This window comes from Phaenicophaeus curvirostris, chromosome 5, assembly GCF_032191515.1.
Source record: "Phaenicophaeus curvirostris isolate KB17595 chromosome 5, BPBGC_Pcur_1.0, whole genome shotgun sequence".
NCBI classification, from domain to species: domain Eukaryota; kingdom Metazoa; phylum Chordata; class Aves; order Cuculiformes; family Cuculidae; genus Phaenicophaeus; species Phaenicophaeus curvirostris.
The window spans coordinates 68,768,160-68,794,552 of NC_091396.1; the positions used below are offsets into that span (position 1 = coordinate 68,768,160).

At 56.2% G+C, this 26,393-nt stretch overlaps 2 protein-coding genes across 2 annotated transcripts in view; both read left to right on the plus strand.

Annotated features, from left to right (window-relative positions):
* Positions 1-23,000, plus strand: part of NIN (ninein) — a 179,699-nt gene extending 156,699 nt beyond the window's left edge. The window contains exon 31 of the mRNA XM_069856937.1: positions 22,988-23,000. The gene's annotated coding sequence lies outside the window, so the exon portion shown is untranslated. The remainder of the gene's footprint in view (positions 1-22,987) is intronic.
* Positions 1,619-6,112, plus strand: PTGER2 (prostaglandin E receptor 2). Its single transcript, XM_069857114.1, has 2 exons — positions 1,619-2,470; positions 4,554-6,112. Exons 1-2 carry the CDS (start codon positions 1,619-1,621, stop codon positions 4,797-4,799), a joined length of 1,098 nt encoding a protein of 365 aa, XP_069713215.1. The 3' UTR covers positions 4,800-6,112.
* Positions 23,001-26,393: the final 3,393 nt, after the last annotated feature.

The following is a 26,393-nucleotide window of genomic DNA, read 5'->3' on the forward strand; positions in this document are numbered from 1 at the left end:
ACTGGCACTGGGACTCCCAGTCTGGTACTGGGACTGGGCATGAGAAGGGCTCTCGGACTGGTACTGGGACAGCCAGACTGACACCGGGACTATCCATGCCTGCATCACCTGCAGCATCCCCGGTACCGGGACTCCCAGATCGACACCAGGATTGGCCATAAGCCTCTCGGACTGGCACTGGGACACCCAGTCTGATACTGGGACTCCCAGACCACCCCGGACTGCTCGTGCCTGTGATTCCCGCAGCATCCTTGGTACAGGGACCCCAAGACTCTTCGTGCTTGTGATTCCTGCAGCATCCTTGGTACCGGGACCCCGAGACTCTCCGTGCTTGTGATTCCCACAGCATCCTTGGTACTGGGACCCCGAGACTCTCCGTGCTTGTGATTCCCACAGCATCCCTGGTACCGGGACCCCGGGACTCTCCGTGCTTGCGATTCCCACAGCATCCTTGGTACCGGGACACCGAGACTCTCCGTGCTTGTGATTCCCACAGCATCCCTGGTACCGGGACCCCGAGACTCTCCGTGCTTGTGATTCCCACAGCATCCTTGGTACAGGGACCCCGAGACTCTCCATACCCGTGATTCCCACAGCATCCTTGGTACCAGGACCCCGAGACTCTTCGTGCCCGTGGTTCCCGCAGCATCCTTGGTACCAGGACCCTGAGACTCTTCGTGCTTGTGATTCCCACAGCATCCTTGGTACCAGGACCCCGAGACTCTCCGTGCCCGTGATTCCTGCAGCATCCTTGGTACCAGGACCCCGAGACTCTTCGTGCTTGTGATTCCCGCAGCATCCTTGGTACTGGGACCCCGAGACTCTCCGTGCCCGTGATTCCCGCAGCATCCTTGGTACAGGGACCCCAAGACTCTCCGTGCCCGTGATTCCCGCAGCATCCTTGGTACCGGGACCCCGAGACTCTTCGTGCTTGTGATTCCCACAGCATCCTTGGTACTGGGACCCCGAGACTCTCCGTGCCCGTGATTCCCGCAGCATCCTTGGTACTGGGACCCCAAGACTCTCCGTGCTTGTGATTCCCGCAGCATCCTTGGTACCGGGACCCCGAGACTCTCCGTGCTTGCGATTCCCGCAGCATCCTTGGTACTGGTACCCCGAGACTCTCCGTGCTTGTGATTCCCTCAGCATCCTTGGTACCAGGACCCCGAGACTCTCTGTGCTTGTGATTCCCACAGCATCCCTGGTACCGGGACCCCGGGACTCTCCGTGCTTGCGATTCCCACAACATCCTTGGTACCGGGACCCCGAGACTCTCTGTGCTTGTGATTCCCACAGCATCCCCGGCCCCGGGACCTCAGGACTCTCTGTGCCGGTGGTTCCTGCAGCATCCTTGGTACCGGGACCCCGAGACTCTCCATGCTTGTGATTCCCGCAGCATCCTTGGTACAGGGACCCCGAGACTCTCCGTGCCCGTGGTTCCCGCAGCATCCTCGTCCCCGTGGCTCCCCCGTTCGGTGCCCCCGGTGGGTGGCCGGTCCCCCCCGGTGCCGTGCGGGGCCGGGGCGGGGCGGGATGCTGGGCGGCGCTGCGGGCGGGGCCGGGGCCGCCGTCGGGAGGCGGCGAGGGGAGCGGCGGGGATGGAGCGGTCGGCGCGGGGATGAACGCGTCGGTGCGGGTGCCGTGCGGGTCGGGGGAGGCTCTGCCGCCGGGGGCTCGGCCCCTGGTCAGCGCGATGATGTTCTCGGCGGGGCTGCTGGGCAACCTGCTGGCTCTGGGCTTGCTCCTGCGCTGCCGCCGGGGCCCCCGCCCGCGCCCCCCGACCCTGTTCCACGTGCTGGTGTTGGCCCTGGTGGTCACCGACCTGCTGGGCACCTGCTCCGTCAGCCCCTTCGTCCTGGCTTCCTACCACCGCAACCGCACCCTGACGGCGCTGGCTCGCGGCGGGCGCATCTGCGGCTACTTCGGCTTCGCCATGAGCTTCTTCGGCCTCGCCACCATGCTCATCCTCTTCGCCATGGCGCTGGAGCGATGCCTGGCGCTGGGGCGGCCCTACTTCTACGAGCGCTTCCTCAGCCCCCGCACGGGCTTGGTGGCCCTGCCCGCCATCTACGTCTTCTCAGCATCCCTCTGCTCGCTGCCGCTTCTGGGCTTCGGGCGCTACGTCCAGTATTGCCCCGGCACCTGGTGCTTCATCCAGATGCACCTGGAGCACCCACAGCCCGACGGCGGCAGGGCGGCGTCCGGCTCGGATGTCACCTTCTCGCTTCTCTACGCCACCCTGCTCCTCTTCCTCATCCTCGCCGTGCTGCTCTGCAACCTCAGCGTCATCGCCAACCTGGCCCGCATGCATCGCCGCGGGCTGAAGACGCGCCGGCTGGCCACGCTCGAGCAGCCCCAGCCGGCCGGCACCTGCAGCCGGCGCATGTTCTCCATGGCCGAGGAAGTCGACCATCTCCTCCTTCTCTCCATCATGACCATCATCTTCGTCATCTGCTCCTTGCCGTTCACGGTGAGTGTGGCCATCTCTCCCCAGCACCCCCGTTTCTCCTTCCTCTTACTCCACTACTCAAACCTGAAAGGCTGAGATCAAAGCTTAGCGTCTCCTGAAGCTCAGGAAACCCCGGGTCTACCTCAAACTCTAGGCAATTTCTCAATGGGAGAATGTCCCCCCGAATCCCAAATGGCAGCGGGAGGGCAGGGTGGCAGGAGCAGGGGTGCTCTCCCATCCCACAGAGGCTCCAGGCAACGTGGTCCAGCACGGATCTGGAGTAGGGATCCCCTGGACCACACTTCACAGGTGCCAGCCACTCATGATGGACTTTTGAGGGGTGGCAGAGCAAGAAACTAGATACCCAAAGGTGGGGATGAAGGAGTTGCCATGGGGCTGGTCTGATTAACCCCACATTTCCATGGCAAGAGGGAATGATGAAGCTGGAGATGCAGACAGCACCTCCCTCACTGCTAGACCCAGCAACACTGGGCACGGAGATGGGTGATTGCTGGGAATGGAGATCTGACCCATAGGCCACACCATCCCTCATCCTGGGGGTTGCGGCAGCATCCTGTGCCCTATCCGTGGGTGAAGCTTCCAAAAGAAACACGGGGTCAAAACTCTGCAGCCGAGTGAAGAAGGGGAGCAAGCGAGTCCCCTGGTTCTACCCTGAGCTCTCCCCACCAAAGGGCTGCTTTTCATCCATCGAAGCCACCCACAAGCAGGGACTCCAGGGCACCTGGAGCCACCTGTGCGCCCTACACAAGCCACCGCTGCCCATAGTTGTCTTGTTCCCATTAGAATCGAGCCTCACCACGGTTGGGAGCACAGTCAGAGCTAATTTTGTGCTCGTGGAGTTAAGTAGATGCTACCTTCACTTTGCGTTCCCTTTCTTTTCCCAAAAAAAAAGAAAATAACCCCAGGCTGTAGCCGAGCCAGGCTGCCTGGCTTTTAAGACAGAGAAAAGACAAAGCAGTCACAGCCAGGCCCTCACGAGCATCCCGAGAGCCAGACTCATCATCCTGAGAGACACTTCAGCTCCCATCAATGGGCCCACGCATGATGAGAGGCTCTTCCCGTGTCCTGAAAAAGCCTGAGTTTCTCTTTACAAAGTGGGACTCCGTGGTGGGGACACATGGGCAGCGCCCTGCGGGTTTGCCTGGAGCAGATGGGATGGGAAACGCTGCTGACGGGGATCCCACGGGTGCTGTGGTAGCAGATAGAGTTCTTATCCAGAAGCACAGCCAGCTTCTCTTTTCCCATCAGCCGGCTCCCTCGTGGGGCTGTGCCTGGGCTGCTGTCTGGCAGCGTCTCAAACCAAGCTGCCTCAAACCAAGCTGCCTCCTTGGTGTGACAATTTCTCTTCTGGCTGGGGCTGCCCGCAGCAGCCACGCTCCGAGAAGCAGCCCGGGCATGTGAACCCAAGGGTGCAGCACCCCAAAATCCTTCCCCAAAAAAAGCTCCAAGCCCTTAGAAGTGTTGGGCTCTGGGCAAACCTGGATATCAGCTGCACCCTAGCCGCTTCGTCCCACCGGTCACACCACCCATGGGTGGTACCCGACGGATCCCAGCTACGGGAGGGATGCTTGCATCTCCCATGCCTCAAGCTCCCATCCCCATCCAAGCATCCCCTCTCCCCCCGAAGCGAGGAGACGTCAACTTGATCCAAATGAGTAAGGAGTGCTGAGTCACCCTTCCAGGAAGCCCCGTAAGCTGCTATGAGTCGGCACGCTGCAGCTTCCTTCTCCAGGAGCGGTTCAGCACCCCGCATCCTCTCTGTCCTGCCCGTTCATTCATCCCGCGTTGTCTTCAAGGTGAGATCCATCGCTTCCTTAGGCAGCCGATGCCTTAATTGCGTTAGAGCTAAATGAAGCCTCATTGTGTGCTGAGAGCAGAGTCCAGACCTGGCTTTCATTAGCAAGAAGTTCATTTAGAATCATAGAATCACCAGGTTGGAAGAGACCCATCGGATCATCGAGTCCAACCATTAAACTGGTGGAGGCAAAAACTGTGCTGGGACAGCCCAGATCTCCCCAAGCAGCTGCCCAGAACCAGCTGCTGGAAGCCCAGATCTGATATCATTTCTCCTCGTGTTTTGCAGATCTGCGCCTACGTGAACAAGTTCAGCAAGGAAAAGGAAAAACACGACTGGGACCTCCTAGCCCTGAGGTTCCTCTCCATCAATTCCATCGTCGACCCCTGGGTCTTTGCCATCCTGAGGCCACCGGTCCTGCGGTTCATGCGCTTGGTGCTGTGCTGCCAGGTGACCCCCGGGAGCCAGGACAGACGGACTCCGTCCCCGGCAAAGACAAAACTGGCAGCACAACTAGAACCCTGCGGGCCGTAGAGACGCTGGCCACGCCAGGAGACATCAGCCCGGTGAAGCACAGCCCTGGAAGGTGTTAATGAAGCTCTCCTGCCTTATGGCCTGTGAAGAGATGCATCTCCTGCAGGGCAGGCCAGGTGTGGGTGGCCCTGCTGGGCGTCACCGCGTGTCTGGGAAGCCCCTGCAAAGCCACTGTGCCTCTCACAGGGCACAGTGGGGTAGGATTGGAGGGGCTGATGAGTACCTGGATGTCATCGTCACCCTTAGAGGTGCTTCTCCCACCCGGCAAAGAGCGCAGGCTGTGTCCTCCCACGCCGCGGGAGGTTTGGGGGGTGAGGAACGGGGAGGGGGGTTGCGATAACACAGCGGCTGCGAGGACAGTGTTGGGGAGCAGAGCTTTGTGCTGCTTTGCTGTCCAGCAAGGTCCCTGCGATTGTTTTGGGCTGAAGGCACCGTGCGAGCAAGGGCAGGGGGCCCGGAGAAGGGGCTGGGCAGCCTCCGATGCTGCAAGCACCCATCTCTGCCCCTACATCCTTAGGGACTGGGGAGGAGAGGAAGGGAGCAGCGTAGCCCCAGATATTCCCCTTTATTTGGTAGGCTGGTTGCCTAAAGAAATGCACGTGGTCAGGTGTAGGTCTGTGCGCATCTGTCTGTCCCCCACCTCAGAGATTCTGGGCTCTGGTGGGTGCCAGCCCGGCACGTCTGAAGGGCATCAGGGCAGAAATTTAACCCAAATCTTGGCACATCCCCTGCGCTGTGATGGCAGCAGAGCTGTGTGACCCCTCCTGAGCAAAGTGTCCTCCCACCAGCCTGTGACAAACCTTCTCAGGGGCATCACTTCTCCAGAGGTTTGATTTGAAAACAAAAATAACCTCAAACCCCCCCCCAAAAACCCATTGCAGAAACATCCAGGTCATCAGTCCTGCCCCACCGGGAGTCCTTCGGTGCCCCTATTGTGTTTTGTGGGATGTGCCTGTTGTTCTTTGGGGCTCTGGGCTGGTCCCCACGGTGGGAAGGATCATCCAGCCCTGTGGGTGAGGTGGATCTGCCTTGAGGTCCTTGCTGCTGGGGCTCGTGGCTCCTGTTCGTGCAGCATCCAACAAACACGGTGTCATTGAATGGTTGGACTCGATGATCCAGTGGGTCCTTTCCAACCTAGTGATTCTATGATTCTATGATTGTGCTGCTGCAAGTGGGGCATCTCGTCCATTTGAGAGCCGCAGCTCTGCTCGGCCAGCCCAAAGCTGCTGAGATGTGGAGCTTTTCTGCCCTTCGGTAGTTGAGGTGATGTAAAAAAAAAAAAGACTGTAGTATTTAAATAATAAATGTCTCTCAAAGGAGCCTGCTGAATCATGTGTGGGTTTGTGCTGAAGATGCACCTTGGGGGAGATCTGGCTTCTGGGGGGGCTTGTCTGGAGCATCGAATGAAGCACTGGGGATGAGGGTCAGGAAAGGAGGGGAGGTCTGGCTCCTGGAGGAACTTCCTTGGAATATTGGTGGGATGAAGCACCGGGGATGCAGGGAGAGGGCAGGGAGGGAGATGTGGCTCCTGGAGGAACTCACCTGGAGCACCGGTGGGATGAAGCATCAGGGGTGCAGGGAGAGAGGAGGCAGAGAGGGGAAACGTGTGCCTGCAGTTTCCTGAAAACATGAATATAAACTGTGTTTTATCGATGTGTGATGGCATTTTTGCCTTACCTCTGCCCCCACCCCAAGCTACAGAAACACCCCCTCCTCTGACCTCTTCCCTAAAACCTGCATATCCCAAAGCCAGGGAGAGGCAGGTCAAGCTCCTACCTGTTATCAAAATACAACAGAAAAACAATCACCCTTAAAAAAGGCAGAATTTATGTCACTTCTGTCAGGCAGCCAATATCCACAGGAAGTTTACTGGCCTCCAAGATGTGTGTGGGCAGATGTCAGGCTTGGGCTGCTATTGCTCAAGCCCTGCCGGCGGCTTTCTGGCAGCTCCCTGCAGCTGGGGGAGGTTCGTGGGGCGAGGATTTAGTCTGGAGAAGAGGAGGCTGAGGGGAGACCTCATCGCTCTCCGCAGCTCCTGGAAGAAGGTTGTGGGGAGGTGGGTGCTGGGCTCTCCTCCTAAGTCACAAGTGACGAGATGAAATGGCCTCAAGTTGCACCAGGGGAGGTTTAGATGGGATATCAGGAAATATTTCTGCACTGGAATAGTGGTGAAGCCCTGGCAGAGGCTGCCCAAGGCAGTGGTGGGGTCTCCATGCCTGAGGGGTTCAAAATGTGTGTAGATGTGGCACGTGGGGACGTGGTTTAGCAGGCACGGTGGGGCTGGTCTGATCATTGGACTGGGTGAGCGTCGAGGTCTCTTCCAACCTCAATGATTCTACAATTCTGTGGGGCAGGGATGAGACATGTCTCGCACACAGGGACGCTCCTCACGCTGTCACACAACTCGTGCAATTAAGCCACTAACCCTGCTGCTGAGCCCTGGGTGTCTGGACTTAGCAGGATCCCACCAGCTGCTCAGAGGTGACAGTCACTCCCTCCCCGGTTATTTCCCTGCAGCAGCAGCAAAGACAATTTCTGCATTCAGGGTTTGTTCTGCATCTCAGAGCTTGGCTTGTACGGGAGCCAAAAGCTTGGGAAGAGCAGTAGGTCCGTGCACTTTATTTGTCTGGATAGTCGTGACCTGGTTGCTCATGCTGGAATTTTGGGACCAGTTGCCTAATCTTCTAAACCAGAGGGAAATCTGCTTGGCACGCCAAAGATAGAATGGAAAAAACCAGGCTGTCAGGTTGGGGGTCACATCCCGCAGAGATCGGCTTGCCGGGGCGTGTGGCAGCGGTGGGAAGGGGACACAGGGCCATCCACGGGAGGACAGGGGACAACCCAAAGGCAGGATGATCCTGGTGGCTCCCTCTCCGAGGATCTGCTCCCGTGGCCGCCAGCTCAGCTGCTGACCGCTAATTGCTGGCTGATTGTTTTTCTTGGAGGTTTATGGCTCCTCGTCAGGAAACGTGGGGCTGGGAGACAACCTCCCAGCATCTATCCCGCTGGGACCCGCTGTTTGCTGGGTAGCGCTTCACGGAGTCACTCTCATGTGAGCTGTGAGGAACAGCGATCCTGGCAAGTGGGGTGAGGGAAATGATTTGGCTGATGATTTAGTGAAAAAAATAAGACAATAAAATGGTCGAGAACCAGGGAGAAGTTCAGTGCATGCAAAGAGAGGAACCCACCAAGACCTGAGTCCCTTTGCTGTGATACTGGTTTATTAGGCACAGTGGGGCTGGGCTGGTGGTCTGGATGAGTTTAGAGGTCTTTTCCAACCTCAGTGATTCCATGATTCTATGCATCCTGGCCATGGATGAACCCCAACCGCTGCTGCCCCTCAACCCAGAAAATAAAAAAAAAAAACATTCAGCCCTCCTTTTCCTTTCAGATGAGAAAAAGAACTTAAATAGAGCTCTGCAAAGACAAGGAGGCTCTGGGGAGACCTCAGAGCATTTTCCAGCACTGAAAGGGGCTCCAGAAAAGCTGGGGAGGGGTCCTCGATCAGGGAGTGCAGGGACAGGATGAGTGGAACGGTTTTAAACTGAAAGAGGAGGAGGTTGATGATTGATTGATTGATTGATGGCTGCCCCATCCCTGGAGGGGTTCAAGGCCAGGTTGGATGGGGCTTGGAGCCCCCGATCCAGTGGGAGGTGTCCCTGCCCATGGCAGGGGTGGGACTGGATGGGCTTTGAGGTCCCTTCCAACCCAAACCATTCCATGATTCCATGACTCTCTATCCTGAGCCATGAGCCTACACAAAACGCTGCTTTCATTAGCATCACGCAGGAGCCGTTACGAAAGCCAAATTAATTTGACTCTTGAGCTCAATCGACGTCTGCTCGAATTAAACACAAGATGCCAAATTGTCCTTTCATTGTCTGTGCTGACCCTTAATGGTTTTTTATTTCCATGTTGTGGAGCAGAGCCGGAAACCCACTGGTGCGAGGAAGGGCCAGTCGGGTCTTTATGTTTACAGTTCCATCTAGAAATGAAGCTGCTGGAGAGGAGTGAGGGAGAAGCCACCCCTTGGGGATGAGGGATGGCATCACCTGCCCTCCAGAGTTCTTGAACAGGGGGAGGGATTTTCCAGAGCTGCCAGAAGGAATGGGGAGCTGGGGAACCGGGATGATTGGGACCCTGCCCAGCAGGTGGGAGCAGCCCCGGAGAGGCTGCAAGGTGTGCCCCACAGCAGCAAGGAGGCCAGCATCTGCCTCTCCTTCTGGGCTGTCTCCTTTAAAAAGAAAAACCCCAAGAGTCATAGAATCCTCGAATCGTTTAGTTGGAGAGTAAATCTTTGAGATCAGCTAGTCCAACCCTACCCATCCACTACTAAGCCAAATCCCTAAGCACCTCATCAACTCGTCTTTTAAACCCCTCCAGGGATGGGGACTCCACCACCTCCCTGGGCAGCCTCTGCCAGGGCCTGAGAATCCTTTCCATGAAGAATTTTTTCCTGATGTCCAATCTGAACCTGTCCTGGTGCAACTTGAGGCCATTTCTTCTTATCATATCACTTGTTACCTGAGAGAAGAGACCAGCACTCACCTCACCACAACCTCAGTCCAGGCGCTGGCCCCTGGTTTGGATGGGTAATAGTGGCAATGCAAGGTAGTGGTTCAGGGAAAATAGGCAATTTTGGAGAGCAGGGAAGAAAGAAGGTGGCTTCCCTCTTCTTCCATCCTTTTCTGGCTTGTTTGGACCACCTCCTCTGGATCTGCAAGGAGCAAGTCCTCATTTTTTGGCTTCTTTGGCCTCCTTGTTGAGCCCAAGTTCTTCTGTTTTGCCTCTGCCAGGAGACACAAAAATCCCACAATCATGCCCACGGGGTTCAGAAATCGTGGGCAATATAGAATCATCGAATCATAGAATGGTTTGAGTTGGAAGGGATCTTAAAGATCATCTAATTCCAACCCCCTGCCATGGGCAGGGACACCTCCCACTGGATCAGGTTGCTCCAAGCCCCATCCAACCTGGCCTTGAACATCTCGAGGGGACTCTCAGGGTCCTTGGACAATTCTGGGGACAGCTGGCAAAGGCGAGTGATGAGATGTGCTGCATGTGACACTGCGGAAGAGCCCCAGCATCCCTGTGGAGCATCTCCGGGATTGCTGGTCTGGGTCCTTCAGGAGGCTGGAAGGAAAGCAGAGCCCTGGCATCCCTGCCTCTTCCAGGGCACGTCCAGTCCTTCAGGAGGGTGAAGGAAAGCAGAGCCCAGGAAGAAGGGGAGAGGCAGGCAGGAGGCAGCTGCCCTGCCGAGGCAGCTGCGTTTCCAGGCAGAGGACGGGCAGCGAGCCCATCTCCCCAGGCTCCACGAGGGCGTGTGGCGTGATAGCTATTAAACCGGATTAAATGAATTAGGCAAGGAAGTGACTTAAGGGAAGATGGCACGGCTGGGCTCCCAAACTGTCTTTGTAGCCATGCCAGGACTTACCTTGGCATCCGATGTCGGTGCTGATGGCAATTCGCCATGGCTTGAGGGCAGGGAAGAGAGGAGAAGCATCGGCTTTGCTGTATCTACTTCTTGCTTTTGCTGGTGAATTCAGACCTCTGCATCCCCATGTGTTAACATGAGACCTTTCCAGCTCCTCTGGGTCTCTTGGGATGCCCCATAGAATCAGAGAATCACCAGGTTGGAAAAGACCCACCAGATCATCGAGTCCAACCATTCCCATCAATCACTAAACCATGTCCATGAGCACCTCATCCACCCGTGCCTTAAACCCCTCCAGGGAAGGGGACTCAACCCCCTCCCTGGGCAGCCTCTGCCAGTGCCCAGTGACCCTTTCCGTGAAAAATTTTTTCCTAATGTTCACGTCTCACATGTGCTCAGGAATCTGGTTTAGTAGTGACCAGGTATGGTTGGAGTCCGTGATCTCAAAGGTCTTTTCAAACCAAACGATTCTACGGTTTTCCTGGATTCACCGGCTCCTTTTTGGTCATCGGGGACCGATGCCAAGCACTGTTCCCCTGCAGCATCCCCAGAGAGGGGAGCTTGCAGTGCAAATCCAGCTGTATTTAATTTACAACACCGTAAGCTGGGGATCAGCCCTTTCCAAGGAGGCATAAAATCAGAGCCTGCCGCCCAACACCAAACCCAGAACGAGTAATTAGTGGCCTGGCCCCTGTCATGGTCACAGTGGGGTTAGAAGACCTGGGAAGCAGCAGGGCTGTAGGAAGGTTACTTCTTTTCTGTTCAGCATTGCAGGAGGGTGAAGTTCCCATCTGTTTTCCTCAAAATTGGCTGAATTCCTGGTGTTTTGGCTGCCTGGGAGACTTGCTGGTTCTCAACACACATCCAGGTCTCTGTCCCTTCCCAGCACCTGGCAGAGACTTCAGGAGCTGATGCATAAGGGAGGAATGTGGGATGGAGCACAGCCCTCCTGCTGCCGACGGCTCCTGTGGCTTCGTTTCTTCCCACAGCCAGATCCTGGTGTCCCCAAGGGTGAGCTGGACCATGCCAAGGGTGGCGCTGGGCCCTGGGATGCTGAGGGCATCCGTGCATCCCCACCATGCCCAAGCCATCCTGGAGCCAAAAGGCACACGCAGGGGAAGGTCTGGAGAGAGCAGAGCCCTCCAGAATCACCCCCTCCAGCTGTGGGACATCCTGCTGTGGGAAAACCAACCGAAGAGGCAACCAACGAGCTGGGAAAAATCCAGCCAGAGCTTGGAGATGACTTGCAACTGATTGAAAACACAAGGATGGAAAGCTTTACAAACCCAAAACATGGAGCTAAAAATACAGCTGCGGTGGCTTAACGAGGCAGCGAGGCCACTGCTTGTTTGTGTGTTATGGTGATGTGCACGCACGGCGGGCCTGGCACTCGCCCCTGGAGAAAGTCCTTTCCCTTAAGAGCATCCAGATGAGGCGCACAATAACTTTATATTCTCACTTGCTGCTCTTTATACAGCGCGCTGAGGGGAGATGCGTCATAGCATCATAGGATCTTTAGTGCTGGAAAAGACTTCTAAGCTCATCCAGTCCAACCATCAGCCCAGCCACGTCGTGCCCACTGAGCTGTGTCCCCAAGTGCCACATCTACACACTTCTTGAGCCCTTCTGGGGGTGGAGACTCCACCACTGCCCTGGGCAGCCTCTGCCACTGTTTCATCAGAGAAATTAGTCTTGCTATCCAAACTAAACCTCTGCTGGCACTACTTGAGGCCATTTCCTCTCATCCCATCACTTCGTACCTGGCCCACTGCATCGCTCTGCCTCAGTTTCCCGTTTCACACTCCAAGAGCATCTCTTCCCAGCACAGGAGCTGCATCCCTCCTGTGGCTGAACAGCCCCAGGTCCCTCAGCCGCTCCCAGAACCCCTGTTCTCCAGCCCCTTCCCCAGCTCCGTTCCCTTCTCTGGATGCGCTCCAGCCCCTCAATGTCTGTCTTGGAGTGAGAGGCCCAAAACTGACCCCAGGATTCGAGGTGCAACCTCACCGGCACCGAGTGCATGGGGAAGATCCCTTCCCTGCTCCTGGGGGCCACACCGGGACTGATCCAAGCCAGGATGCTGTTGGCTTTCTATGAGCACCCCCAGGGCCTTCTCTGCCAGGCACTGAGGGACGTGGTTTAGTGTTTGATAGGAATGGTTGGACTCAATGATCCAGTGGGTCTCTTCCAACCTGGTGATTCTATGATTCTATGACCCTCTCATTCAGATCATGAATTATCAAGATATTAAACCAGACTGGCCCAACACTGAGCCCTGGGGACACTGCCTGTGACCGGTCACCTTTCCCTGAGCAGGAGAAGCCATCAGTGAGGGTTGGACTGTGTTTTCCCACACAAGAGGGAATGGCCTCAAGCTCCACCAGGGGAGGTTCAGGCTGGACATTAGGAAAAAATTTTTCACGGAAAGGGTGATTGGTCCCTGGCAGAGGCTGCCCAGGGAGGGGGTTGAGTCCCCTTCCCTGGAGGGGTTTAAGGCACGGGTGGACGAGGTGCTGAGAGACATGGGTTAGTGATTGATGGGAATGGTTGGACTCGATGATCCGGTGGGTCTCTTCTAACCTGGTTATTCTGTGATTCCCGATGCTCACGGGCTTTGCTGTTGGGGCAAAGGCACCACAAGAGGTTTGTAAGGGGCACCTTGGGATCGCACTGTAAAGCCCAAGGTGGTCACAAGTTTAGGGAGACTCCTAGAAATTAGCCACAAGGGTTTCTCATGCTGAGCTGCTTTTTTTATCCGGCTGTCACTGAAATGTGGAAACATCCCATCAAATCCACAGGGAAATGCTGCCGATCGGCCAGTGCTGGTGCAGTTCCCAAAGCGCTCTAGATCTTCAAAAACAAGAGACTAAACACTGTCAAACTCATGTCAAGCATCTGGCTTTTTAAAAGGCCATTAATGTTACGAGGCATCGTGGAGCGTGACGGATCGCTTGCCACCCTGCCCTGCATGTCGAATGCTGCGACCTCGCCTGCAAAACCTATTTATCAGGCAAAAATAGGACCCCCATTAGCAGCCTCGTGAGCTGTGCTCATGCGAGGATGAGAGCAAAGGTCCCAGGAGTTCTGGGCAAGCCAGGCTATAAATCTGTGTTGGATTTTGGGTCCCAGCGACGGGGCCGATGGCAGCGACCGCCTGCTCTGGTTTCGCTGCAGTTTCTGCTGAGCTGCCTCAGCTGCAGGAGGTTCCAGTCTGTGGCTGAAACAAAAACCCTCTAAAAAAAGGCACCTGAAAAAGCTTGTTTGGCTGAGCAGCTGCTTTGTGAGTGAGGTCCTGTCACAGCTGAAACACCGGTCCTCCAGTCAGAGAATCATGAAGGTTGGAAAAGACCTCCAAGGTCATCCTGTCCAACTGTCAGCCTGCTAAACCATCTCCTGAAGTGTCACATCTACATGTTTCGATTAGCTTCAGAGATGGAGACTCCACCACTGCCCTGGGCAGCCTCCTCTAGTGCTTCACCACTCTGTCAGTGAAGAATTTTTTCCTGATATCCAATCTAAACTTCCCCTGGTGCAACTTGAGGCCATTTCCTCTCATCCCATCAGCTGTTACCGTCGTGGCCCACTACATTTCTCTGCCTCAGTTTCCCCTCCACGCTCTGAGACAATCTCTCCTCAGCACAGCAGCTGCATCCCTCCTGTGGCCACTCCCCCAACACCTTCAGAAAAAGGAATAAAAATGAGAAATAACAATGGGGAAACCACTCGGAGTGGGGTCTGGCCTCTGCTTCAGGGCACGGGGCTCTGCCAGCCTGCAGCTCCTGGCTCCCTCCAGCTCCTGGCTGGAACCAACTTTGCTCTTGTCAGCGCTGGCAGCTTTTGCAGTGATGAACAATCCGTGCTCTGGCTCAGTTTCCCCTTCCCGCAGCCGCCCGGCGCTGTGCCATGACAAGAGGAGCCCCACCGAGCCTCCGTGCCTGCCCCGCGCTGAGCGACATTCCCACAGGACTTGTAGACCTGTTCCTAATGGTGAATTTCTGCAGATTTATCTCTCCCACTGGCAGCTCTAAAGAGCAAACAGCTCCAGCCGTGTTTTTCCCAGCAGACCCTTCTGGGCTGAGGAATTATTTTTCTTGCATGGCTCTTTGCTTCGCTGGGATGCCAGGAAGGGGGCAGGATCAGTGCCCGCTGCTGCAAGGATCATAGAATCATAGAATAACCAGGTTGGAAGAGACCCACTGGATCATCGAGTCCAACCGTTCCCATCAATCACTAACCCATGTCCCTCAGCACCTCGTCCACCCGTCCCTTAAACCCCTCCAGGGAAGGTGACTCAACCCCCTCCCTGGGCAGCCTCTGCCAGTGCCCAATGACCCTTTCTGTGAAGAATGTGTAGCAGGAGGGCTTTGCTCCCTGCTGCCTCCTCACCCTCTTCCTAGAGGCACTGAAATGGTGTTGGGAGAAACCCCAGAAACCTCACCAGACCTGCTCCAGGACTGATGTTCTCACTGACCTCCTTCCTTCGTATCACCTGCACAGAGATTTCAGCCCTAGAAACCGCTTAGATGATGCCGAATACAGGCATAGCAACGGTTGGCAGAACCGGTATGGATAAAAGCCACTAAGGATGGCATTAGGCATTTACTCAGGGCCCAGTATCATAGAATCATGGAATCATTATGGTTGGAAAAGACCTCTAAGCTCATCCAGTCCAACCGTCAGCCCAGCACCACCGTGCCTGCAGAACCATGTCCCCAAAGTGTCACGGCTACATGTTTTTTTAACATCTCCAGGGACTGTGAATCCACCACTGCCCTGGGCAGCCTCTGCCAGGGCTTCACCACTCTGTCAGTGAATAATTTTTTCCTGATATCCAATCTAACCCTCCCCTGCTGCAACCTGAGGCCATTTCCTCTCATCCTGTCACTTGTTACTCGGGAGAAGAGACCAGCACCCACCTCACCACAATCTCCTCTTAGGTAGTTGTACACAGCGATGAGGTCTCCCCTCAGCCTCCTCTTCTCCAGGCTAAACAACCCCAGGTCCCTCAGCCACTCCCAGAACCCCTGGGCTCCAGCCCCTTCCCCAGCTCCATTCCTTTCTCTGGATGCTCTCCAACCCCTCAATGTTCTTCTTGGAGTAAGGGACCCAAAACTGAACCCAGTAGCCCCAATCCCTCTGCCACAGAACACCAGGGACAAGATTTTATCCCTCTATTAGAAGGAGGGGCCGGAGGAGATGACATTGGCCAGGACAGATGTGAAATGTCAAAGCAGACAGCGTTTTGAACAGACTTAAAAAGAGAAGTAACTGTGTTTACAAGAAGCCATTCCAGGGCTGTTTGGTTTGCCTGTGTTTATCCTTGGACATTTGTGCTACTAGAGTTTTGGCCACGGGGCTAATTGAGAGCGATGGGGTTTGTCATGCCGAGTGGATGTATACATGAGAGAACATTTATTTGTCGTGATCAGCTGCTATTTCCTCTGCTGAAGACATTTTTCATCCAGTTGGGGCTGGGAAATGCTCAATTACAGCTGTGAGGACTCTCCAAGGGCCCTGTGGAGGATGGACCACGGCGTAGCTCCAGCAGGATGAGTCCTCACTGGTGCACGGCCAGTGCTGGGGGAAGGCAGGGGCAGCCCGCGTCCTGGCTGGGAGGCTCTGCCAAGTGGTCCATGAGGATGCTGGAAGAAGCCGCTCAGAGTCTTGCATCTGGCAGCAGTTTGGGAGCTTTGGAAACCTCTTGCATGCTGTGAGAGTTCTTCTCCCTACAGTACCCTGGGTTATCGCTGTCCGTGATGTACCCTGGGTTATCGCTGTCCACGACATCCCCTGGTCCCCTGGGGTTGTTCCTAGCAAAGCCATCACTGTCCCCCACATCTGCTGCAGGACAATGTCCATGACATGGATAAGAAGGAGCAGGAAGCCTCTGCGCTCTGCAAAAGGGGCAGGGACAGGGGATGGGGAAAGGGGGCAAAAGAAAAGGGCGATGGGAAAGGAGGAAGGGGACAGGGGCGAGGCTTCCACTTTCTGTCGTGGTGTGTTTGGCCGTTGGAACGTGCCTTGCTCAGAAGGTTTCTCTGCAGGGAGGGCTTTGCCATCAGCCGCTCGGTCATTGCCTTTTGCCTTCCCAAGTTTTGGCAGCTAATTGAACCTAGAAGTCTGAGCGCTCACTGCAAGATGCTCTGGGAGCTGGAGGCTGCTGGGGTGTTCAGGGGCATCCCAGGACAGCAAAATGCAGATGTCCTGACAAGTTTGAGAGGAGTTCAAAGGTCAAGAGCGAATACCAGGAAAGCCAAGGCAGGATATCTGCTGGTTTGAGCAGTCAATCACCACTTGGAGAAGCCCTTCCCTTTAATCATCCTTCCCAGAGGGGCTTGCTCATCTCTTTCCTCCGTGGTAGGGTTGCTGGTGTAAGATGGGGCACCAGGACCAGCTCTTCCTCCCTCAGCTGCATCAAAAGAAGTGTGGCCAGCAGGTCAAGGGAGGGCATTTTTCTCTTTTGAGACCCCAGCTGGTGTCCTGTGTTCAGTTCTGGAGTCCTCAGCACAGGAAGGACATGGACCTGTTGGAGCGAGTCCGGAGGAGGCCACGAAGATGATGTGAGTGCTGGAGTGGCTCCCGTACGAGGACAGGCTGAGAGAGCTGGGATTGTTCATCTTCCAGGACTGAAAGGGGCTCCAGGATAGCTGGAGAGGAACTTTCTACAAGAGCTTGGAGTGATGGTATGTGGCGGAATGGCCTTAAATTGGAAGGGGGAAGATTTAGATTAGACATTAGGAAGAAATTCTCCATACTGAGGGCAGTGAGGTCCTGGCCCAGGTTGCCCAGAGAAGTGGCTGCCCCATCCCTGGAGGGGTTCAAGGCCAGGCTGGATGGGGCTTGGAGCCCCTGATCCAGTGGGAGGTGTCCCTGCCCACGGCAGGGGGAGGGATTGGATGGGTTTTGAAGTCCCTTCAAACCAAAGCCATTCTATGATTTTCCCACCAGCGCATCCCATCTGCACCAGCTACACCCGCACCGTGAAGCAGCTGGGCTCAGCCTCAGGAAGAATCATTGAGGTTGGAAAAGACCTCTAAACTCATCCAGCCCAACCATCAGCCCAACATGACTGTGCCTACTAAGCCGTGCCCCCACGTGTCACAGCTACACTCTTCTCGAACCCCTCCAAGGATGGAGACTCCACCACTGTCCTGGGCAGCCTCTGCCAGTGCTTCACCACTCCAGTGAAGAAATTTTTCCTGATGTCCAATCTAGGTCTCCACCAGCACAACTTGAGGCCATCTCCTGCCTTTCTGTCACTTGGTACTTGGGAGAAGAGGCCAACATCCATGTCAGAACAACCTCCCTTCAGGCAATTATAGACAGTGACGAGGTGCCTCCTCACCCTCCTCTTATCCAGGCTAAACAGACCAAGGTCCCCCAACCCCTCCTTGTAACGCGTGTTCTCCAGCCCCTTTCCCACCTTCATTGCCCTCCTTTGGACACGCTCCAGCCCCTCAGCATCTTTTCTTTTCATTTTTCCCTGGCATCGCAGCGATGCTCTCAGGGGTCTTTGTTACCGATGTCCCCGCATCTCCATCCAGCTCACGCGAAGCCCCTGGGGTGCAGTCCCTACCCCCTGCCAGGGCACAGATACAGGTCCAGGCAGCGAACGCCATCGCGATGCTGTTTTGCTCTATTTTTTCCCCCTCAGGGGAGAGGAGCTCGTGTTTTTCTCACATTTTTCTGAAGTCATTCTGCATATTTAGAAGGACGCCCTAAGCCAGGAAGGATTTCTTCTTGCGGGCGTGTTTGCTTTGAGCCTTGCCTCTGCATAGCAGGGCCTGGTGATTCTCAAAATCATATTTAACTTCCCTTTCCCACCCTGCTTGGCCTCACCAATGCCTTTCTGGGGGTGGAAGGGCAGCCCCATGGGGCCACGCGGCTGCTGGAGCAGCAGACCACACAGGGGACTCCTTTGGTGTCCCCATCCTTGCAGAGGAGACCCTGCCCTCCTAGGAGGTCCCTGTGCTTGTAGGGGTGCCCTGTGGGCTCCTTGTCCTTTTAGGACATCACTGTGTGGGTCTTTGTCCTGGCATGCAGGTCCCTGTTCTCGGGGTGGGGGTGTTCAGTCCTCATAGGGAGTTATTTTGGGGTCCTCATCTTTGTAGAAGGACCAAGTCCCTTGTAGGATGCTCTTGAACTCATAGGGGATTGCTGCACTCACAGGGCAGTCCTGTGGTGTCCCTGTCCTTTTAGGGGGTCATGTGCTGGCATGGGTGTCCTTGTTCTCTTGGAGGGTTCCTTGTCAGGGGTCATGGTGGTGCCTTATCCTTGCAGAAAGTCTAAGCCCCTTGTAGGGTGACCTTGTACTCCTAGAGGGTCCTCATCCTTTCAGGGGGGTCCTGTGGGTCTTCATAGAGGGTCCTTGTGGTCTCCACAACCTTCCAGAAGGTCTGAGCCCCACGTAGGATGCCCTTGGTCCTCACAGGGGGTTGTTGTCCTCGCAGAGGGGCATCCCTGTCCTTGTAGGGGATGGCACAGCCAAGGGGAGCAGGGAGCTACATCCCAGCACCTGATACACCATGGACAGCCAGGATGGAGAGGGGTGAGCAGGCAGCTGAAAACTCATCAGCCTGTGGCTCTGCAGCACATTCCCCCTGGCCATGGGACACCTGGCCAGCCCCAACACAGCCCAGCAGCTGCTGTGGTTTGGAAAAACCCGTGCGGCAAAGGGCATTGGAGCAGAAGAGGGCAGGTGAGGTCACCGAAGAAGGCAACGGCAAGGAAAACAAAGAGCAATTAGCAAAAGCTGGGGTGTGCAGAGTAAAATGATGACAGCAGCGTCATCAGCCCCGCTGCCAGCTGGATTTCGCAGGCTGGGAGGAACAAAAAAAATACCTTTCTGTATTTGGGCAAGAAAATGGAGGAGATCTATCTGTGAAGTCCAAGAAAATCCCTCCTATCCTTGATATCAGCAGCACATGGAAGTGTTTGGGTGTGGAGCTGGGGCAACTGGCTTTCAGGAAACTCATGTTGCCCAGAGCAGGGGTGGCTGCCCCATCCCTGGAGGTGTCCAAGGCCAGGTTGGATGGGGCTTGGAGCCCCTGATCCCGTGGGAGGTGTCCCTGCCCATGGCAGGGGGTGGGACTGGATGGGCTTTAAGCTCCCTTCTGATGAAAACCATTCCATGATTCCATGTTGGTGCAGGACCCGGGGATGTTAATTTGCCCAAGGCAATTGGACACCATTATTAATCCCAAACTGGGGGGACTGGGCTGGGTAAAATAAGACATTTTGCCACGTGAGGGCTGGTCCCTATCCCTGCCGAGGCTGGTGGCAGGGGTCCCATCCTTGATGGAGCTGTGATCGTCACCGGGGCTGGCTGGTTGCAGGCAACGAGTAAGCAAAACCCTCTTGGGCTGGAAACCCAGCTCTATTTTCCTGGGAGGCTGCAGGATGTTTTCCAGCACCACTGGAGCACTCATTTTCCCTGGAAATCCTTGACGCACCGTGGGAGGGTGGATGCATGGAGGAGTTTTTCCTCATTTACCCTGATGGAGCAGGGAAGACCCATGGTGCAGGAGAGAGGAGAGCGGGACTAAGTAGTCCTCATAGTGATGACTCAATTTTCAACCAGCCTCAGGATCTTAGAGGGCTGTTGCTCAAGACAAAAATCATGGAAAGCCAAGGAAGTCCAAAGGAAATGGACAACATGAGGGTTGTAGTGAAATAGCTTTAATTCATCTTGAAAACACAGATCTACTCTGGGAGCTCTTTGGGGAGAGGAATGTAAGGCTGGCCCTGCTGGCTCACACTGAAGGTCTCCTTGTAGCTTGTCTCCATCAGCAAACACTAGCTGGGATTTAGGGAGTGAGTCCAAGGACAGGGCAAGTCAGAGAAACCTCGCCTGGATGATGGTCAGCAGTGACTGAGAGCCGACCCATCCCTGCTGAACTCACCTTCTCCCTTTCTGAAGGAACCACCGCCCTCGGGCATCAGCATCTCACCATTCCTGAGTGGGAAACCCACCTCACAGAAGGGGGGGACGCGGTGGAGTGTCCTCCCAGAGCCTCCCCAGTGGTGCTGGGTCACTGAGGCCATCGGCACGGGGGAAAGGCTGGGAAGAGCAGCCAGCTGGCCCCGCTCCGCCAGTACTGCAGGACATGGAATTGTTGAAGCGTTGCCAGGAGGAGTCGGGAACCACTGGGTTGTGTTGTGAAGCCCTCGCCTTTCCCTGGGAACCAGACCGCTGAGATACATTGAAATATCCAAGACGTTTCCCCAGCTAGAGCTGAGCCCTTAGACCAGACCATGCTGTGCTCCCCGCTGTGACAAAGGAAGAGAGAAAGCCTGCCTGGTGAAAAATCCTGACTTTCTCTTTTACTCAGCCCATGCATCATTTTGGTGACCCGCGTGTCACCCCCGGCGTCTCCCTGCCTTGCTGCGTCCTCCGTGGCCAGGCGGCAGGGAGAGATGCTGGCGTCTGGCTGTGCTCCGTCACCGAGAACCCTCTCAGCTGTGGGGTGGCATTGCTGGGTCATCGTGGGTCTGATAAGCCACAGGGCTTCCCAAGCCATGATTCAAGAGGGATTTCCTCCAGCTGGTGCGGCGCTGCCCTGCAGTGACACAGCCAGAATCACTCTCCTACCCTTCCATTTCACTCTCCGTGGCTTGGCCCAGGGAGATCCCTCTGTGCTCAGACCAAGCAATGGTCCCTGCCAGGTGTCCCAATCCAACCACAACCAGGCACTGGGAGTGAGGGACCCATTTGCTTCTGATGCTGAAACCCCTGTGCTCACCAGAAACAAACTGGGAGAAAGGATTAGGTGTCCCTCTGGATGGATGGATGGATGGATGGATGGAGAAAGGCAAGGCTGGATTCCAACCCCATCCAGTTGCAAACTGGGAGAAAGGATTGGGTGTCCCTCTGGATGGATGGATGGATGGATGGATGGAGAAAGGCAAAGCTGGATTCCAACCCCATCTTGCCCTACACCTCCATCTGTTGGAGATGCAGCCTTGGTCCATCCCAAGGTGGATGTCCTGATGGCTGGTGAAGACGTTACGCAGGAGGTGACCCATCCACACCACCGGTTCCGGGACCTTCGAGCTCAGGACCTGTCTCTAAGCCCTCCTCCAACTGCTTGAGGCTGCAGCATCGTGGCTGAGCTGGCCGCCACCAACATTCCCAGCTCCTGACTCAAACTCTGGCCCAAATCATGGGCTTGAGGATAAACAAACAGGCTGGGTTTCTGGTGGCTTTTTCTTCACGGGTCCTGGGTTTTGCTGATCTCCCAGGGACAGCGATCAGTGGGAACATAGGGCAGCGCTGCCCGAGATCCAGGTGGGACCTGGGGACACAAAAATGTCACAGGGCCACATGGGTGCTTGGCAAGAACGGGGTCGAAGTTCAGTAGAAGCCTGTGATTGCCACTTTCTCAAGTGGAAATATTCCATCACAGTGGCTCTGCCAGGGTCTCCATGTCCACACCCTGATGCCCTCCTGTCCCCTGCACGGGGCTGATTCCCACAGCAGCTCCGGTCCCGGGTAATGAGGCTGCTGGAGCAGTGGAGAGGGGACAGTGTCCTGCCTGTCAGCTCCAAGCTCAGACAGTCCCCAGGTGCCCTGGACACCAGGCTGATGTCTCATGATGCGGCTGAAATCTCCGCACCTGACCAGGTGACTCACGCTGCCCACATTTCCCTGGGGACCTGCAGCCCCTGGGAACAGCGAGCGTGTTCCCGGCTGCCGGGCACTGCAAATACGCAGGGAGCTGCCTGGAGAAAGGCTGGTGAGTCACAGGCTGCCCTCCCCATCCTGCCCTCCCCATCCTGCCAGCCGAGCTGCCAGCAGCGCTTCTGGCTCCCCTGCAACCAGGCTGAGCTGCTGCCTTGGCTCCAGGCCCCCTCAGCTGAGGTCTGGGCAGCTCTGTGGGGACAGTGACCCCCACCTAAGGTCCCCTGGCTGGTATTTATCCCTTTAGGCTCTCACAGAGCCTCTCCTGGCTGTAGTTGAACAGAGAGGTTGGATTTGGTCCAGAAGAAGCCACGGAGAAGACCCGAGGGCTGGAGCAGCTCTGCTCTGAGGCCAGGCAGAGAGAGTTGGGGTTGTTCAGCCTGGAGAAGAGAAGGTTCCAGGGAGACCTTAGAGCAGCTTCCTGGTCATGGCAGGGGTGGGACTGGATGGGCTTTGAGGTCCCCTCCAACCCAACCCATTCCATGGTTCTAATCTGAACCTCAATGTGCTGATTCCTGGGAGTGAACGAAGAGATTGTCTGGATGCTGGTGCCCACGTTTCAGCATCCGTGCATTGCAAAAGGAGAAGAAGCTACTTTTTACCTCCTCAGCTGCCAGGTCCATGGGGAAATGATTTCTCCAAAAGGCTCAGCCAAAAGAAGTCCTCTAGACCTCATTCATTGCCACAGGAAGGGTAGTGAACAGACGTGTCTCTGACCCAACTCTGCGTCCCCACTGGGAGCTGCCCCAGGACAAGGGACTCTGGCTGCTGCCCACGGACAATATTCCAGGTCTGCTCCTGAAAGCATTTACTGTTATTTTGGGCAATAACTGCCTTTCCAAATATTTTCCCTTGGTGTTAGTGCCTGGCTGCACTCACAGCTGGGGCTCCCTCTCTCATCCTTCATGCAGCCCTGTGGTTCCTTCATGTTCAGGATCCCAACTCTCCTCATGGCCCCCTTGTCCCACCCACCTCCCCACAGCAAGCCTGGGGGCCACAGAGAGTCACCCAGAGCATCTCCCCAGGGTAACCCAGCCCTCCAAGAGCTCCCACTCTCCAGTATGGGTCACTCACAAGCCCAGATGTGGGAAAGAAGATTTAAACTCAAAAGGCGCCTGAGGGGATGCTCCATGCCCTGCACCAAGAGGCTCGGCTCTCCCCTCTCCTCCAGGAGGGACTGTGCATGGAGCAAGGCTGGGCCAAGGACACCGTGGTTTTCATTCCCAAGAATGCAAGGAGCCACAGTAACAGGCTTTGCCCTCACTGGGGGTCCTGGTTTTTACTCTTTATGGCTCCACGTGCAGACTGAGTCCAACCTGTGAGCTTTGGCAGCTGCCAAGGGGGAGGAACAACACCAAGTTTAGTGATGCTGCCCTTGGACTCAGCATTAGTGAGGCTGCGTCTTGAATCCTGGGGTCAGTTTTGGGTCCCTCACTCCAAGAAGGACATTGAGGGGCTGGAGCGTGTCCAGAGAAGGGAACAGAGCTGGGGAAGGGGCTGGAGAACAAGTCTTATGAGGAGCAGCTGAGGGACCTGGGGGTGTTTAGCCTGGAGAAGAGGAGGATGAGGGGAGACCTCATTGCTCTCTCCAACTACCTGGAAGGAGGTTGTGGCGAGATGAGTGTTGGTCTCTTCTTCCAAGTGAGAGGTGATAGAATGAAAGGAAATGGCCTCAAGCTGCACCAGGGTGGGTTCACGTTGGACATGAGGAAAAATTTCTTCACTAAAAGGGTTCTCAGACCCCGGCCGAGGCTGCCCAGGGAGGTGGTGGAGTCCCCATCCCTGGAGGGGTTTAAAAGGTGGGGAGACGAGGTGCTCAGGGATCTGGTTTAGTAGTGGACAGTAGTTGGACTTGATCTCAAAGATCTTTTCCAACCTAACGAACCTATGATACAACTATTTGTGTTGTAAGCAAGCCAAGAAATGCCCAGCTGATGGAGTAAAGGCCCTTCTCCACCCCTCTGGAGAGCCAAACGTCACCCTCCAGGTCTGGAGCGAAGCTGGGAGCCTTTCTAGCACAGCCCCGCAGGGCAACCGGCCCGTGGTTACCACGGAGGGCTGGATCACGGTGTTGCAGCCACCAGGGCTCTTTCAACATACGGAAGGGGTTTAGCAACCCCGTGGGTTATTAATAGAGCCGAGCTGTTTTGCCTGCACCCCGTGCTGGGCTGGGCGAGTGCAGGAGAGCAAAGCAAACTCTAAGGGAGCCAAAGTGCTGAGTTTACCTAAGGAGAGGTCGGGAGAGTGGGGAAAAACGCTGCAAGATAGCAGGAACTGGAGTGGTGTCCTCTCTCTACTTATCGCTTCCCGCCCCCGTGTCAGCTCCACGGAGCCAAGAGGGAACAATGAACAACGGAGCCGGTGACGTGGCGCTGGGGGATGTGCCACCTCTGTTCCTTTCGCAGCCCCACAGAACCCCAGAGGGTCCTGTCCTCTGGGGCCGGGGGGCGACATGAAGGGATTGCCATGGGATGGCCCAGGGTGGTTGAAGACCTGGGGGTGTTGGTCGACAGCGACTGACCATGAGCCAGCAGTGGCCCAGGTGGCCAAGAAGGCCAATGGCATCTTGGCTTGGATCAGACACGGCGTGGCCAGCAGGTCCAGGGAGGTTCTTCTCCCTCTGGACTCGGCACTGGTGAGACCGCTCCTCGAATCCTGTGTTCAGTTCTGGGCCCCTCCCCACAAGAAGGATGTTGAGGCTCTGGAGCGAGTCCAGAGAAGAGCAACGAAGCTGGTGAGGGGGCTGGAGAACAGGCCTTATGAGGAACGGCTGAGAGAGCTGGGGGTGTTTAGCCTGGAGAAGAGGAGGCTGAGGGGAGACCTCATTGCTCTCTGCAACTACCTGAAAGGAGGTTGTGGAGAGGAGGGAGCTGGGCTCTTCTCCCAAGGGACAGGGGACAGGACGAGAGGGAATGGCCTCAAGCTCCACCAGGGGAGGGTCAGGCTGGACATTAGGAAAAAATATTTCAGGGAAAGCCCTGGCAGAGGCTGCCCAGGGAGGGGGTTGAGTCACCTTCCCTGGAGGTGTTTAAGGGACGGGTGGACGAGGTGCTAAGGGACATGGGTTAGTGATTGATGGGAATGGTTGGACTCGATGATCCAGTAGATGTAGTCCCAGAAGGACATAGAGGAGGTGGGAAGGGAAAGCACGGAGAGAGGGAGCTCTATGGAGAGCTGTTTTGGTCTCCTTGTCTCTGCTCTATCCCAACCCCAGGCTCCAGGAGGATGGGGCCAGTGGCACCCTTGAGATCCAAGCCCTGTCCATGCTGAGCATGGAGTAGAAAGGATGGAGACTCCATCCAGGCTCCAGGAGGACAGAGACAGAGACAGGAAGGTTGAGTCCCCTTCCCTGGAGGTGTTTAAGGGATGGGTGGACGAGTTGCTAAGGGGAATGGTTTAGTGTTTGATAGGAATGGTTGGACTCGATGATCCGGTTGGTCTCTTCCAACCTGGTTATTCTATGATTCTATGATTCCTTGACACCCAACCCCTGTCCATGCTGAGCATGGGGCAGAAGGGATGGAGACCCCATCACTGCCATCCTGCAAGCTGCTGTGGGCACCTGCCCTGGGCCTGCCCCAAGAGCAGGGTTGTATTTTTAGTGATGGAAGCACCAGGCGGAAGACCCACCCCATGCAATGAGGAAACCCATCCTGGCCAGACACCACCCCTTATCTCACATCCCAGCTCCATCCTGCCCCTGCCTCCTCCCTTCCTCGGGGCAGCTCCTCTGCCACCTCCAGCCGTGCCAACGCAGCTCCGAGTGCTGCCCGTCTCACCCCTGGGGCGACGTCTGTCCTCCTGTCTCTCTCCAGGTTCTCCCCAGGTTGCTCCCCCCAGTCCTGCTCCAAATCAGCAGGCAGCGGCGGGTGCGCTTGGGAAGCTGGGTTGGGTCTGGGCAAGGGGACGATCCTGGCAATGATGGACCAGCCCGGGCACTGCCAAACCACAGCATCCTTCTTCCATCCTCCTGGGCAATGCCAAGGGCACAGGGATCACAGCCCCAGGGTAGCAGGATGGGTTGCATCACCCTTGTAAAAACTGGAAGGCCCCAAAGGTGCGTTGAGGTCTGGCTGGGCGCCTGCTCAAAGCAATTTGAGAAAGACTTGGCAGGAGATCAGCCTCACCCAGCGGCTCCGGGCAAAGGCTGCAGCCCCATCGCGGCTGGCACAGACCTGGAGCAGGGGAGGGTGCCCCGTGGCAGCGATCATGGCCAAGTCATGCTGGAGAGCAGCCTACCCTGCTGGGTGGCAGCGGGGAAAGCATCTCTGCCAGGTTGAACCTGGGCCCCTCACCACAAGAAGGATGTTGAGGGTCTGGAGCGAGTCCAGAGAAGAGCAACGAAGATGTGGAAGGGGCTGGAGAACAAGAGGAGCGGCTGAGAGAGCTGGGGGTGTTTAGCCTGGAGAAGAGGAGGCTGAGGGGAGACCTCATTGCTCTCTCCAACTCCCTGAAAGGAGGTTGTGGAGAGGAGGATGCTGGG